The following is a 14,531-nucleotide window of genomic DNA, read 5'->3' on the forward strand; positions in this document are numbered from 1 at the left end:
TGTGAGAATGCATAAACAAAAAATGGTCTATCTAGACAATAGAATATTGGCCATAAAAAGGAATAAATGACTAATACATGCTACAACATGGATGAGCCTTGAAAACATTATGCTAAGTGAGAAAAGGCAGACACAAAAGACTACATATTGCACGATTTCATTCAGATGAAATGCCCAGAACAGACAAATCTACAGAGACAGATAAGCAAGTTAGTTGTTGCCAGGAGCAAGGGAAATGGGGAAGTGGGGAGTGATTATCAATGGCTACTGGGTTTCTTTCGGGGAAATAAAAATGTTCTGGAATGAGATAGTGGTGATGGTTGCACAACTTCGTGAATAAATAAAGGGTACTCTTTCATACACGTTTGAAGTGCTAAATTTTATTAACTTCATGGTGGATGAATTATATCTCAATTTTTATAAAGAAGCTATTGATGGCGATGAAGGTGAATGCATTTGTTATGTCCAGAGCTGCATTTTGAAATGACTGCTTGGACTGCATTATAGGGAATGGATTGGGGGTTGGAGGTTGGGGGTGGCATAGGAGTTGATGATGCAGAGACACTAGCAAAGAGCATTTTGAGCAGTCCAGAGAAGGAGACAGAGTTAAAAATCTGCCAGACCGTAACTGGGCTGGATTTTGGGAATGATAGAGAAATCAGGGATGACTCTTACTTGTCAAGGTTGCCGAGGTTTTGGTAGACTTTGAGCACGGTAATTTGGACTTTTACCCAGTACATGTTTTAGTAAATGGTACTCAAAATTTTAAAAATCAATATATAATGGTAAAATGCTATATAAGTTTTAATTATTATAACTAATCATGATATACTAGTCATTACAATATTGGTAATGAGAATGTGATCTTTGAAAAATTAAAATATAATTTGTATGTGAGCTTGCAAAAGACTGTTAGAAACACTTGCTTTATGATCTCCTTTTGCCTCCAAAACCATCTGAAATCCATTTGAATTCATTGTGTCTCATATTGTAATTATTTAATGATCTTACTATCTTTAGTTCCAAGAAGACTTCTGTGTCAAACTCAGGCCAATGGCTTTATGAAGAAAAGCCACATAAAATGGATTTGCCCCATGAAAAGTCTTCGTCTTCATGAAAATGTACGCAAAGCAGTTAGTGACTTCTGCAGCTGGGTTACTACTTTTGTAAGTTAATAGTAATACTTAAACCTACTTTTAAATTACAAGCTCAAAGTCGCTTTTATTAAAAAACAGTGTTGGATAAAATCTAAATCGAATCATCAAAGTCATAAAGGAACCATTGTCTTCTATCATTTATGAATAGAAATATTTCTGGTAGATGAAATTTCTGGAAAGTTTGCAAGCTTGTGGCTAATTTGACCATTTATGTTTACATCTCACATCATTGCAATTGTTTCATATTTTCATTTTCCATTTTAATGTCAGGACTTTCTTTTCTCTCTGTCTTTTACTCCTTCAACTCATTATTCTAGTTATATTTGTCCAGGAGTACTTGGGCAGGGATCCTTGACTATAATCTTCACACAAAAATGTTCTAACATGCCAGGTGCTGGGGCTCACGCCTGTAATCCCAGCCTTTTGGGAGGCTGAGGCGGGTGGATCGTTTGAGTTCAGGAGTTCAAGACCAGCCTGGACAATACGGCAAAACCTTGTATTTTTGTATAAAACATAAAAATTAGCTAGGTGTGGTGGCATGCCCCTCCCACACAGGAGGCTGAGGTGGGACGATTGCTTGAGCTTGGAAAATCGAGGCTGCAATGAGCTGTCATCATGCCACTGCACTCCAGCATGGGCAACAAAGCAAGACCCTGTTTCAAAAAAAAAAAAAATCTGACATGAAGAGACTTTTGACTCACATATCAAAGTCTTCCCTTCTGCTCCATCCAAGAACCTATATAGTTCCTTATTCCTGTTCCTAAGTCTCTGTAGATGTCTAAATACCTGATGCTTTTCTTGGATTTAAGGTCTCTAGGATTTGCATTCCATGCCCCCACCCCGTCTTTTGAGTGTTAGTTTTAGTCAGTGTACTTTTTAGTACTTCTAAACATCAAGCTACTTACTTCATTAGCAAGTGACTGAAATATAATTCAGATTGGTTTGAAAGAGAAAAGGGAAGCATCCAGATACAGTAGGAACTTCAGGCACAGCTGGATCCAAGTGCTGAAATAATTTTAGGTGTTCCTATCTCTTGGCTGTGCAACTTGGATTTTATTCTCAATCAGTATTTCCCCAAGAAATGGCAAAAGTAGCCAATAAAATTTCCAAGCTTATATCCTACTAGCAAGCAACATAAGTGTGAAGACAGCAATGCTTTTCCATCCAAGGATTACTCTCACTGGACTAACTTGGGGCACATGCTTGTGCTTGAATTAACCGTTATGATTAAGATGATGGAATATGCTTATTGGCTAGGCCAGGACATACACCTAACCCTGAAGCCAAGAGTGGGGGTGTCCAGCCCACTGCAACAGAGTGAGAGTAAGAACCAGAGACTCCTCAGAGGGTGATTGGAGCAGGGATGCTGGATGAGGCAGATGGCGCCCACTATGTCTGGTATCCAAATCACCGCTTGTCCATCATCTGTTCAGATTGGATTGCCTGATTTCCAGCGTCCACTTCTCCCATTCCTGCTGCTGGAGACGATTCCTCTTTCAAGGCAGGAAACTTAAGGGACCTTGGAGTAAGAGTGTAGTTTCTCTGGTAACTGCCTTTGGTTTTAGACCCTGTGACAAAGCTCCCTGACTCTTCACTGTCACTCCACAAGCTAGGTCCCTGCCTCCTCACTCTGTGGTCTTTTCTTCACAGCACTAGCTTGTGCTTTTCCTTCCATGCTGTTTGTTTATTTTTCACCTCACTGATTCTGCTTGCTTTATTTCTGCTCCTTTATTACTTTAGCCTCGCTTTGAATGTACTTGTCCCTTTATGTCTCTGACTCTGTTTCATGACTCCTCTCTAAATTTTACTCCAAACATGCCAGCTGCTGGTGACTTCACTCTCTCTGTGTTTCCCAGTTTCTATTTTCCAGCGTGAGATTCTACTGAGTCTAAGCTCTTTTAACCTTAAGCCATATCATTGGTAAATGCTCAGCATACAGATTAGCTGCTCTTAATGTGACCATCTCTACTCCCACCAGCTGTGGCTGAGGGAAGGAAACGGTGAAAGTTTTTCTGTGTACAGAATGCGGCTGACTAAAACCACTCCTTGAGTAGGAGCTGTGAACCCGGCAGCTTCCCTTATACAGAGTTATCGGCAGAGAAAACACTGCTGTATCTACACAAGTCTGGAAAATCCTTCTAGGGATGCCACCGCTATAAAGTGCTGGAGAAGTTTGCTGTCGATCAAACTGAATTTCCCTCAGGCTCATGATTTCCCTCACTTAGGACTCCTGCAAGGTCCTAAGCTATCTCTTAATGACAAAGCCCTCCAGACCCCAAACACTTCTTGTCTTCAATGAATGCTGACTAAGCATTTCCCACCTCTCCTCAAACTACCTCTTCCCCCAGTAATGGCCAACTACCTCCCTTAGATTAAAGAAGAAAGCAAGGAGCATTTCACCGATGGGCCTCAATTCATGCAGTGTGAAACTCTTCCAGGGAAGTTCGGCCATTGATGAAGAGTTCATCTTGAAACAGTTTGACATTGACTGTCAGACCAAACCAAGCCATGATGCGCTCCACATGGTGAGGCTAAATCAGGTTCCTCTGGAGCTAAAGCATAGTGTGGCACAGTATATAAAGTATATAAAGTATACTTTATATCCTTTAGTAGGATATAAAGTATATAAAGCATAGCTAAAGCACAGTAAACTGCAGGAGCCAGAGTTCTTCCAGAAACCAGGATACGAGAGGAAACTCCAGAAGCCACAGGTAATTGCAGAAGGGAATCAGACTGAAAATCAAAGAAAATTGTATTGAAGTCTTAAAGTTCTTGAATTCTAGTATGTCAAGGGTGCTGGCTTTGTAAAGTATAATTCTTGATTTTTTTCATGATTAATGTTTGTTAAACAAATGCATATTTAATATCTATAACAAAGTCGGTTATACAAACAAGGCATGCCATTTGGGATTATTTTTAATATCTGACCAGTCATTTGCCGAGATAATTTGTTAGGTGTTTTATATGTTGAAATTTTAAAGGTCAGTAGAAATATACATGAATGCAAGAGTAAAATCCTGCAATTAATTATTGTGAGTGCTGTTCATATTATGTCTAAAGCATGTTCGAATTTTTGCTGGAGTCTTACTGACCACAAACCATCATTCTTGACCACATGCTTGCCTAATGATTAACAAGTTTCCTCAGCACCAAGTTGCTGTAAAGATGGAAGAACAAGGTGATAGAAAGGAGAAATAACATGCCATGTTCCAAAGGGAAGGACTACAGGCCCCTAAGTTACTTTTTTTACTTTTCTACACAGTGTGTCACTGCAAACATACATAACAAGTCAAGTGGTGTGAGTCAACAACAGATTTAAGTGCCTAAATTGGAGGGGAGAGCCCTTCCCTGAAAGTGAAAAACAATATTTTATTTCTAATTATCTTCTGCCTTTTACACATAATCTTTGATATTATACTTCCAATATTTGGGACCTATTAATTTTGTCCTTTACAGTTGAACACATTTGCCAACCTATTTTGACACGCATGATGTTTCTATCCTTGACTCCACTGCGTAAGGTTTATGAAGATTATGCATTTCATCATGAATATCAGCACTTTTATTTTCCCATTTTCCTTTCATCTTTCTAAAAGGTAAAATGCAAAATGATATTAGACAGGCAAATTATGTCCATCACACCCAAGGCCTGAACCACTGCTTGTCCTGAATCTGGGCTGAATCAAATTGCTCAATTCCCAGTATTTAGAAATAGTTATGTAAACACTGCTTTACAAACCATAGCAGTTATTGCCAAAATCGAGCTTTTGACTGGGAAATGGAGGGTCACTATACAAAAGTTGAAAATATATTTCTACATAGTGTCTTTTTTCTTCTGACTAGAAGACATCTTTTAACATTTCTTCCAGTGTGGATCTGCTGGTGATAGATTCTTTCAGCTTTTGTGTGTCTGAAGACACCTTGTTCTGCCTCATTTAAAAAGATTAATTAGTTGCCTGTTACCTGTTATCTGTAGCGGTTACGTTCCAAGATCCTCAGTGGATGCTGAAACTTTGGATAGTACTATCTCCTATATATGCTGTGTTGTCCTGATTTGGTAACAGGCAGTTACTCAGTGACTAAGGACGGGTAGTGTGTACAGCGTGGATGATCTGGACAAATAGATGATCATATCTCTGGAGGAATGGAACAAGGATGGCTTGAGATTTCATCATGCTACTGAGAATGGCACACAATTTAAAACTTATAAATTATTTCTGGAATATTCCATTTAATACTTCAGACCATGGTTGACCACAGATAACTGAAAATGCAGAAAGCAAAAACGTGGATAAGGAAGAAGTTTGTATTTTGTGGGAAAAGAATTCTAGTTCAAAGTTAATTCACAGTTTTAAAAATTTCAGTACTTTAAAGATATTGTGTTACTATCTTCTTGGTTGTACTGTTTTGATGAGAAATCTTACATCATCCTCATCTTTGTTTTTCAGGATGTGCTTTTTCTTTGGGTGATTTTAATATGTTCCCTTTGTCACTGGTTTTGAACATTTCAATTATCATAAATCTTGCTATATCTTCATGCTTCATGTACTTGTGGCTTGTTGAGCCTCTTGGATTCATGGGCTTATAGTTTTCATTAAATTTGGAAAATTGTTGATCATATTTCCTTAAACTTTTTTTTTTTTTTTTTTTTGGTCTTCCCAGAACTCTAATTACCTGTAATTAGGCTGCTTGAAGTTGTTTTCCAGCTCACTGCTTCTCTGGTCAGCTTTTGAAATTCTCTTCTTTTTGTGTTTTTATGGCTATGTCTTTAAATTCTCTAATTTTATCCTGCAATGTCTAATCTGTTAAATCCCATATAGTATTTTAAAAAATCTCTTACGCTATAATTTTCATCTCTAAAAGTTTAACTTAGGTCTTTTTAATTTATATCTTCCATGTCTCAACTTCACCTTTTGCACATATAAAACATAGTTATAACAATTGCTGTGATGTCATTGTTTACTGATTCTAACATCTGCATCCGTTCGGTGTCAGTTTCCATTAGGTGATTTATCTCCTGATTATGGGTCATACTTTCCTGCATCTCTGTGTGCCTGGTAATCTTTGATGGATGCTAGGCAGTGTTAATTTTATCTTACTGGATGTTGAGTATTTGTAATTTTATAAATATTCTTGAACTTTGTTCTGGGATGCAACCAAGTTACTTGGAAGTTTGATCCTTTTGAGTTTTGCTTTTAAGATTTGTTGGGGCCGGGTGTGGTGGCTCATGCCTGTAATTTTAGTATTTTGGGAGGCCTAGGCAGAAGTATCACTTGAGGCCAAGAGTTCAAGAACAGCTCAGGCAACATAGTAAGACCTCTGTCTCTATAGAAAAAAATTTAGAAAAGAAATTAGCTGGGTGTGGTGGTATGTACCTATAGTCTCAGCTACTTGGGAGGCTGAGGCAGGAGGATTGCTTAAGCCTAGGAGTTCAAGTGTATTGTGAGCTATGATTGTACTCCAGACTGAGTAACAGAGCAAGACTTTGTCTCTATTTAAAATGTTGGGAAAGACCAAAGTAATATGGGGTTATTATTCCCTACTATTGAGGCAAAACCCTTCTGTGTGTTCTACCCAGTGTCCTGTGGATCCTTAGGTTTTCCAGGAAGAAGGCACTGTTCTGGCCCTTTGTAAGTGCTGGACACTTTGCCCTCTTTTCCTTTTGGTTGATTCTTTCTCCGACCATGAGCAGTTTCCTCCCACACAGGCACAAAGGGGCACCCTCTGCAATTCCCTGGGGTTCTCTTTCTGTTCAGCTCTTTATTTTCTGATACTCTGTGCTGCAGACTTTTGCTGCCTTGATCTTTCTGGACTGTCGGTTCTGTCTTCTCAAGTCAGAGTCCACTGGGCTCTTCCTGTGCTCTCTCTGAAGGCAGTGAGCTAGGGCAGTCATGGGGCTTATCTTGTTTGTCTCTCAAGGATCACTATCCTTTGTTACCTGGTGTCTTGTGTCTTGCATAGTATTAGTTCATGTATTTTTTTCTTGTTTTTTGGTTGTTGCAGGTGAGAGGGTAAATCTGGTCCCTATTCTGGAAGCGGGCATCCCTGTCTTTATTTTTTGACTCCACATACCCTCAAGCCTACTCAACTGTAGTCTTTGGTGAATGAGCTTTCCTGCCACCTTAACCTTGCTCATGGTATTCTCGCAGCCTGCAATGCCCTTCCACTCCACGTCCATAGGTTCTATCTTCCTTTAGAGACAGGAAATATGCTGATTTTTCCATGGAGCTTTTCTAGGTCCCTTGGTTGACATTAATTTGTTCTTACATCTAATCTCTCACAGCATTCTGTGCCTCTATTTTATATATCTCTCTTTGCCCTCCATATTAATTCATCCATTTGTGTATGCATTTATTAAAAAACAGTAGTAGGTTTCTGAGCACCTACCACTATGTGTTCAAAAGTGCTGGGAATGAATGAAGCAAAAATGGAGGACTGCTTCCTGCACTGACGGAGATTACAGCCTAGTGGGGTCAACAGGTGAATGAGTATAGCGAAATGATGTCATGGTGTGTGCAGGACATAGGAAGAAGTAATCAATTCCATCAAGCACAGGGTGAGGGCATGTTCACAAAGGTGTCACATGAGGAATTACCGTTTATGTTGAGTCTGGAAAGACCACCAGTTACCCAAGAGCATAACATATTACGGAACTCAAGTTCTTCAGCGTGGCAGTGTATAGATTCCATTCCTCTCCTTTTCCCCTCTCTTCTCCAATCTCTTTCCTTCCCTCTTTCATTTCAGTGGTTCTCATCAGAGGGCAATTTGCTCTCTTTCCCCCACTTCAGGGATATTTGGCAATATTTAGAGATGACATTTTTGCTTGTCACCACTTGGGGAATGCTATTGGAATCTAGTGGGTAGATGCCAGGAATGCTGCTAAATGTCCTATGATGCATGGGACAGCCACACACATCCAGGAATGCTGCTAAGCATCCTATGATTCATGGGACAACCATGCACACACAGACAAAGAGTTCCCCAGTACCAAATGTCACTAGTGCCAAAGCTAAGAAACCTGACTTTCAGGTTAAGCACCCATTATGTCCTAAGTATTATTCTAGATGCCAGGGAGATGTAGCTGGGAATAATTTCTGAAGCTTATATTTTAGAGGATGAGAGGAGAGACAGACAAATGATCAGAAAATATACAACCTAGAAATGGTAATAAGGGTCATTAAAAAAAGTGAGGCAGAGAAAGAAGGCAAAGAGTGTGGGAGAGGGTTGCCATTTTTTAAATTGGATGGCCAGGGAGGATGCCACTGAAAAGATGACATGAAATAGGTAAAGGAGCAAGCCACTGTTCCCATTACAGCAGACGGAACAGTGTGTGTAGAGGCACTGAGGCAGAAGTATGATGGGGTGCTCTGGAAATAGCAAGGCGGTCCGTATGCTTGGAACGGAGAGATCACAGTGCTGAATCCAACTCTAGAAGAGATTCCCTCCTGTCTATCCTGTCCCATTCTTTCTATCTTAGACAGGCGTATCTGGCTCAACTCTAGAATGCCTCACACATTCCACCATATAGTTTAAATGTGCATGAGAGGAGAGAGGGACAGAATCTTTGTGGTTTCATGTTTCTAACATGCAAGAGTTAGAACCCCTTTTGTGATGAGACAGTGTGGGTATTGCACTCACAGTATCAGTCTATGAATCAACAAGAGATTCTCCTGATGTCCTTGATGTGCTACTGAGGAAGTGGGGAAAGAAGGGAATGAGATAGGTTCATCTTCCTCTTTTTCTCTTCCAATTAAGTCAAGAGCTTGGTGTTAGCAGTTTGATAAAAAAATAGTGTAGCATGTGCAAGGCTGAGCACTGTGCTGGGCTCATGGTAAGTCTAACAGCTGATTGTTTTGGTTGACTGAGTATTGTTCAAGGTCTTTACTCTAGGGGGAAGTATGTGATTTTTATGTGATTTCTAGCTGCGTTACATACATTCTCTCCTTTAATCTTCACAGCAGCCCTGTAGGGGTATATACTGTTGTTATCTTCATTTTACAGATGAAGAGTTTATGTAATTTGATCATGAACTCACACCTACTAATTGGGGGAAAGCTGGATGTGAACCCTGGTCTGTCAAAATGCAAAGGCCATGTTATTAACCACTGCATTATTTTTTAAGTCATGAACTTTAATATTTACTTTGTAAAATCAAAGCATGCTGAAACTTCACAAAATACTTTGGCAAGAACCAACCTAAATTCAAAGTAATGATCCTGTTTTCCTAAGTTAAACTTTAGATGTATTGAAATGACAAACAAACAAAAAATCAATGGCATTGGGAATTATGTTACTCTCCGTAGAATCCTTGTAAGCCATAGTGGGTGAAGATGAGGTATACAGAGTGGTATTTGAACCCCAAGTTGTGGAAAAAGCAAAGAGCAGACAAGCCTCTGGTTGACCCTGAGGTCCCACATAAAGCTCAAGAGGAGAATTTTAAAAAGGAGCTGCAGGAACAGGTATGTATTTACGCTAAGATTTGATCATCTGAGCTTAAGGTGATCGCAGTGTGTCCACCACCCTCGTACTGAACCAGACTCTGTGGCATAATGCAAAGGCTCCTGAAAGCCCTACAACTTGCATATTGAATTCAGCAGGAAGTAAGCCAAGTCATATTATGCATAATGTGTAATAAGCAAGACTTGGAATCTCCTGGCTTCATGGTAGATATGACATCATTAAAGATTGGACAGCTACTCATGGTATTCCACCATTCTTGGAACAATTTATCCCAAGGATAATTGTTCAAAGGGTGGTGTCACTTGGTAGGACCACCTCAGTGCCCAGAATAGATATGATATCATGAGTTCTCTTTGGGTAACAAAATATGAAGCTTGTTTCCTATCAGCTGTGGGTGAATGTCAAAAAATTCAAAATTTCAACCAGGAAATTTCTGTTAGGCAATTCGTCCAAGTTGCAGGATCTGTCTGAGAGGAAAGGGACAAAGGTTCAGCACTGTTTGATATTGCAAAGCAACAAACACTCGCAACAAGGATGTGCTCTAATTTTACTACAGACAAACTCTGTGCCTGCCCATTGCTTGTGTAAAATTATCTAATGGAAAGAAGATACTCATTATAGCCCTGGACATTTGGAAATATTGATGCAACACTTGCATAGTACTCTAATGAGGATATTTGTGAACCTCTTTTTCAACAGACCCCAAACTTCTCCCAGATAGCATGTGAAAACACTTTGAGAAAATCAAATACAATATAAATTAGACTTATTATTCATCAGTAATCACTCATCAATTGTCTTCTTCAGATTGGAAAGTTAAGACAGGAAGGATGGTCATTTTAATCTTTTACAGTACTGGATATAAATTCTTACTTTCAGATGTGAGATATGACACAAATTTATGAGCACCACATGTTTATATAAGTCTCAAAATTTCTTAGTATGGTTTTTGGAGAGCCTAAGTTTATGTGAATTTAATATATAACATAAAGCTATTCCAGTTGCACTTTATTATTAAAAAAACACCATTTTCTCAAATTTAATATTTAAAATGAAAAATACCTATGAACAGTGTCTAGAGCTCTCTTTTTAAAAACATATCCTTGGCCAGGCAGGGTGGTTCACACGTGTAATCCAGCACTTTGGGAGGCCGAGGCAGACGGATCACAAGGTCAGGAGATCAAGACCATCCTGGCTAACACGGTGAAACCCCGTCTCTACTAAAAATACAAAAATTAGCCAGGCATGGTGGCATGGACCTGTAGTTCCAGCTACTCGGGAGGCTGAGGCAGGAGAATCGTTTGAACCTGGGAGGCGGAGATTGCAGTGAGCCAAGATCGTGCCACTACATTGATGACAGAGCAAGATTCCATCTCAAAAAACAAAACAAAACAAAAAACCATATTCTTAATGACTAATTCTTAAAGACTTCAAAAGTTTTACAAGACATATTTCATTTTGATGACAAATGCTAGTAAAGATGTTTGTCAAAATGGTTATGGTGAACTAATAAAGTAGCATTATTTAAATTTTGGAAATATAATTGATATAACTCTTATAGTAAAAAATTGTTTATAAGGAAGTTTAGACACAGGTAAGATTCATAAGAATGGAATTGTTCTACAATAATTTTTATAAATTACACCTCTTTAATACCCGAGGAATGGTGTACCTTATCTACTATAGGTGGTACCACTAGGCTGTGGCACCCCAGTTTACAAGACACAGGCACTTTGGGGTACTGGTAAGAGACAGTAATTATGACAACATGACTGTCTTTCTGGGAACTCATGAGTTTTGACTGTTCTTGAAAGATTTTGTTCAGAAGGTTAAAATGGTCTTATCAAGTACTGAATTGCAATTATGTAAACTTATGCATCCAATTTTAATTAAAATAAATGTAAAGGAAAACTAAAAATATGCATAAATATTGCAGATGCTGCAACTGATCAAATCCTTTTTTACTGTCATGTCCTTTGGAGTTAAGATCTATGAATTGTGGACATACTGTTAATGTTAAAAAGGTTAGATTCCAGACATCATAGGTCAATAATTGTCTGATTGCTAAAATGTGTTGCCCATCCGTAATACACGGATAAGGAAAAGGGTAGGGGAAGGAGAGGAAGTTGGACATCTTTAAAAGCCTTCTTCTTCATCAACTCATGAACATTATACACATATTCAACAACAATAAGGACATGGTTTAAATGAGATACTTTATAAAGAGCTACATACTTTTGATGAGAACACATATGAAATCAACTTCTAATGGCTGATCTTTCTTTAAATGTGGGTACTCTCAGGAGGAATCACTTGCAGACCTTCATGGAACAGTTGCCTTTAAGGATTTCATTCTAAGCAGGAGCTACCAGATGCCACGTGTGAGCAAAGGGTCATTTCAGAAGGCCGTGCTGAGGGGCTCTGTGGCTCACAGTTGTTGATGGGAAGAGGTTATGACCCTGACAAAACCCAAATACTTCTCTGATAGGCACATACCAAGACAGGCCCCTGGAAGAAAGGGCATGCTTTTCCCCAGATGGGGACTCAGAGATAGGATATGGCATTTTGTCCTTATTATTCTGTCCATTTGGTTTCCGCTACTGTCAGAGATGCTATTTCCTTGCTGGTCTTTGACTCATTTTTCTTGGGTTTGCCCTCAGTGGGAGGTCTATGTACAGGGCATGGGCCTTGCAAATTCCAACTGTTACTCAACACCCTGAATCCTCTAGGAAGTTTCAAGTCTCCTTTACATCCTCATCTAAGGACAAAGAGCTGTGGCTTGGGTTAGGACAAAATAGAGTTGGGATTTGCAATTTTACCATTGCATTATTAGCTCTGCTTCAGGTGGAAACAGGCTGAGGCAAACGTTCACTTCCCGGGAGGCCTAGTCAGCGTCTTCTGTCTTTTTTCCCTTCTTCTTTTCTGCCTCCTGGTTTCCCCTCACTAACTTGTAAAGATGGCCCCAGCACCTCCACACGATGCACCTCCCTTTGGATGGTCACTTGTAACAGGGGTGGGGTGGGAAGTTGGCAGAAGGGAACATGGAGCAGGAGGGACTGCTGCCTGGAGCAGTGTGCCCAGATCAACCCTGTCACCACAGCAGGAGACAAAATAGGCATCTGGGGCTGAAGTGATAGCTGATAATGTCATGCATTTGTCCACTGTCCTCCGTGTGCCCGTACCTTGGAGGCTTCAGGGGACAGTACAACTGAGATGGTCAGAAGTTCCTGGAAATGGAAGATTTGATTTCTGTTTTTCCAAGAGTAATAGAACTAGCAATAGCTAATACTTCTGGCAAATAAATGTAGGACCAAGTTCAGAATCAGCTGGTTTCAGAGTTAAATCAGGCAAGTCTAGAACACGAAATGGAGATTTGAGATTAGGAAACTCCATTATATAACTGGTTTGGAGGAGCTCCTTTAGCTTTGAATATCAATAATAGGCCTGCTAGATATATTTAATATACTTATACAAATAATGGCATAATCTGTATATAAGGTTTACATAAGTATATTTATATATATATCAAATATGCATATATAGCTTTAGTATTACATGTCTGTGTGTTTACATGTCCATATTAGATATGTGAAGATGTACCTCTGTGGTATATGTGTGTGTATATATAAATCCTTATTTGCTCTTGATATTATTGTGACTCATTTTTGTATCTTAACATTTTTAGTGGCAACACACTTTTTTTTTCCATTTTGATGTGTCCCCTATTGATTTAATCCATGCTATTGATGAACATTTAGTTCAGTTTTGGGCAAAAGGAAGCATGCCTGACACACTGGCTATCCTCTTTTCAGTCACATTGACTAGAGAGACGTTGCCTCTGATCACAACGGAGTCCTCTGAGAACACCTGTCACTCAACACCCTACAATATTTTGTCCCTTTATTCTTACATCCTGCTTCTTATTTTACCAATAAGATTTCAGCTGAATGAGAGAAGGGACTCCATCTCAGGGAATAAGATATATATGCATTACACACAGAGTGTATAAATATATATTTGTGTGTGTATACACAGTCATTAAATATATATGTGAACATTCATTCTTTTTTTAACCACCCGTGTATATATACATTCACATATATTATGTGAACATATGCACTTACCTACATTCCAGGATCTGCTGCTGGAATATCTCATAATGCATCAGCCACAACCTCATTCCCTCTGCTGCACAGATGGTCCCCAAGCCTTAGCAGCAGGGATGGGCAGCACAAGGCTATGTCTAGCTGGGCTGGGCCAGGCTTGGGTGCAGAACAAGTGTGTATTCCATCTGAGTGTTTCTGATGCTGTGTGACTACCTTCCAAAGACCAACATCTATCATTGTCAGATTACTAACGTGATTTTGTGTGGTGAAAGCATATATATCAGAGTGTGAAATTTTGAGTTGGGTATGGTAGTGGCTATGAGGGAGGACTGTACTGTACCACTTTTGTTTGTCAATCTAATGAAGGTTCTTTCATTTTTTTTTAGTTCCTTGAGAATATGTATATCGGGAAGGAATGTAAACGTGTGTGCAGTAAGTCTCCTATAAAACGAACTCAAGCATAGAAGAATCATAGGAGAATGATTAAGCAGATTTTATTACTACATACTTGGCTATTTCTGTGTCTTCTTTTAAAGATTAAACAAAATTTGTGTCCCACTGTGGATGTTCAACTTTGACTTGGCAACATCTATTAATGGAATAACTGATACTTATAAACGTTTCTCAATGGATTTCTGCTTCAGTTAATCAACATTTTGTATACTTTATCATCCATGAGATCAATAGTCACATGTAATCTCACATTTTTCTAGTGCTGTCAATATTATATAGTCATATCAACTATTTGTAAAAATAAATAAAACCATAAATAAAAACAGAATTACTCTATTACGTTTTCCCAGGTTTT

General features: G+C 39.0%; 1 protein-coding gene across 1 annotated transcript in view; it reads left to right on the forward strand.

The window, feature by feature from the left end:
• Positions 1–14,187, forward strand: part of FAM47E (family with sequence similarity 47 member E) — a 33,018-nt gene extending 18,831 nt beyond the window's left edge. Inside the window, 6 exon segments of the mRNA XM_064364500.1 lie at positions 1,021–1,101; positions 3,550–3,721; positions 3,794–3,868; positions 9,461–9,616; positions 11,921–11,998; positions 14,110–14,187. Coding sequence (XP_064220570.1) covers positions 1,021–1,101; positions 3,550–3,721; positions 3,794–3,868; positions 9,461–9,616; positions 11,921–11,998; positions 14,110–14,187 — 640 coding nt within the window.
• The last annotated feature ends 344 nt before the right edge of the window (positions 14,188–14,531 follow it).

The sequence above is a fragment of the Aotus nancymaae genome, unplaced genomic scaffold (assembly GCF_030222135.1).
Source record: "Aotus nancymaae isolate 86718 unplaced genomic scaffold, 86718_ANA_hifiasm-v0.15.2.pri h1tg000006l, whole genome shotgun sequence".
Classification (NCBI taxonomy): domain Eukaryota; kingdom Metazoa; phylum Chordata; class Mammalia; order Primates; family Aotidae; genus Aotus; species Aotus nancymaae.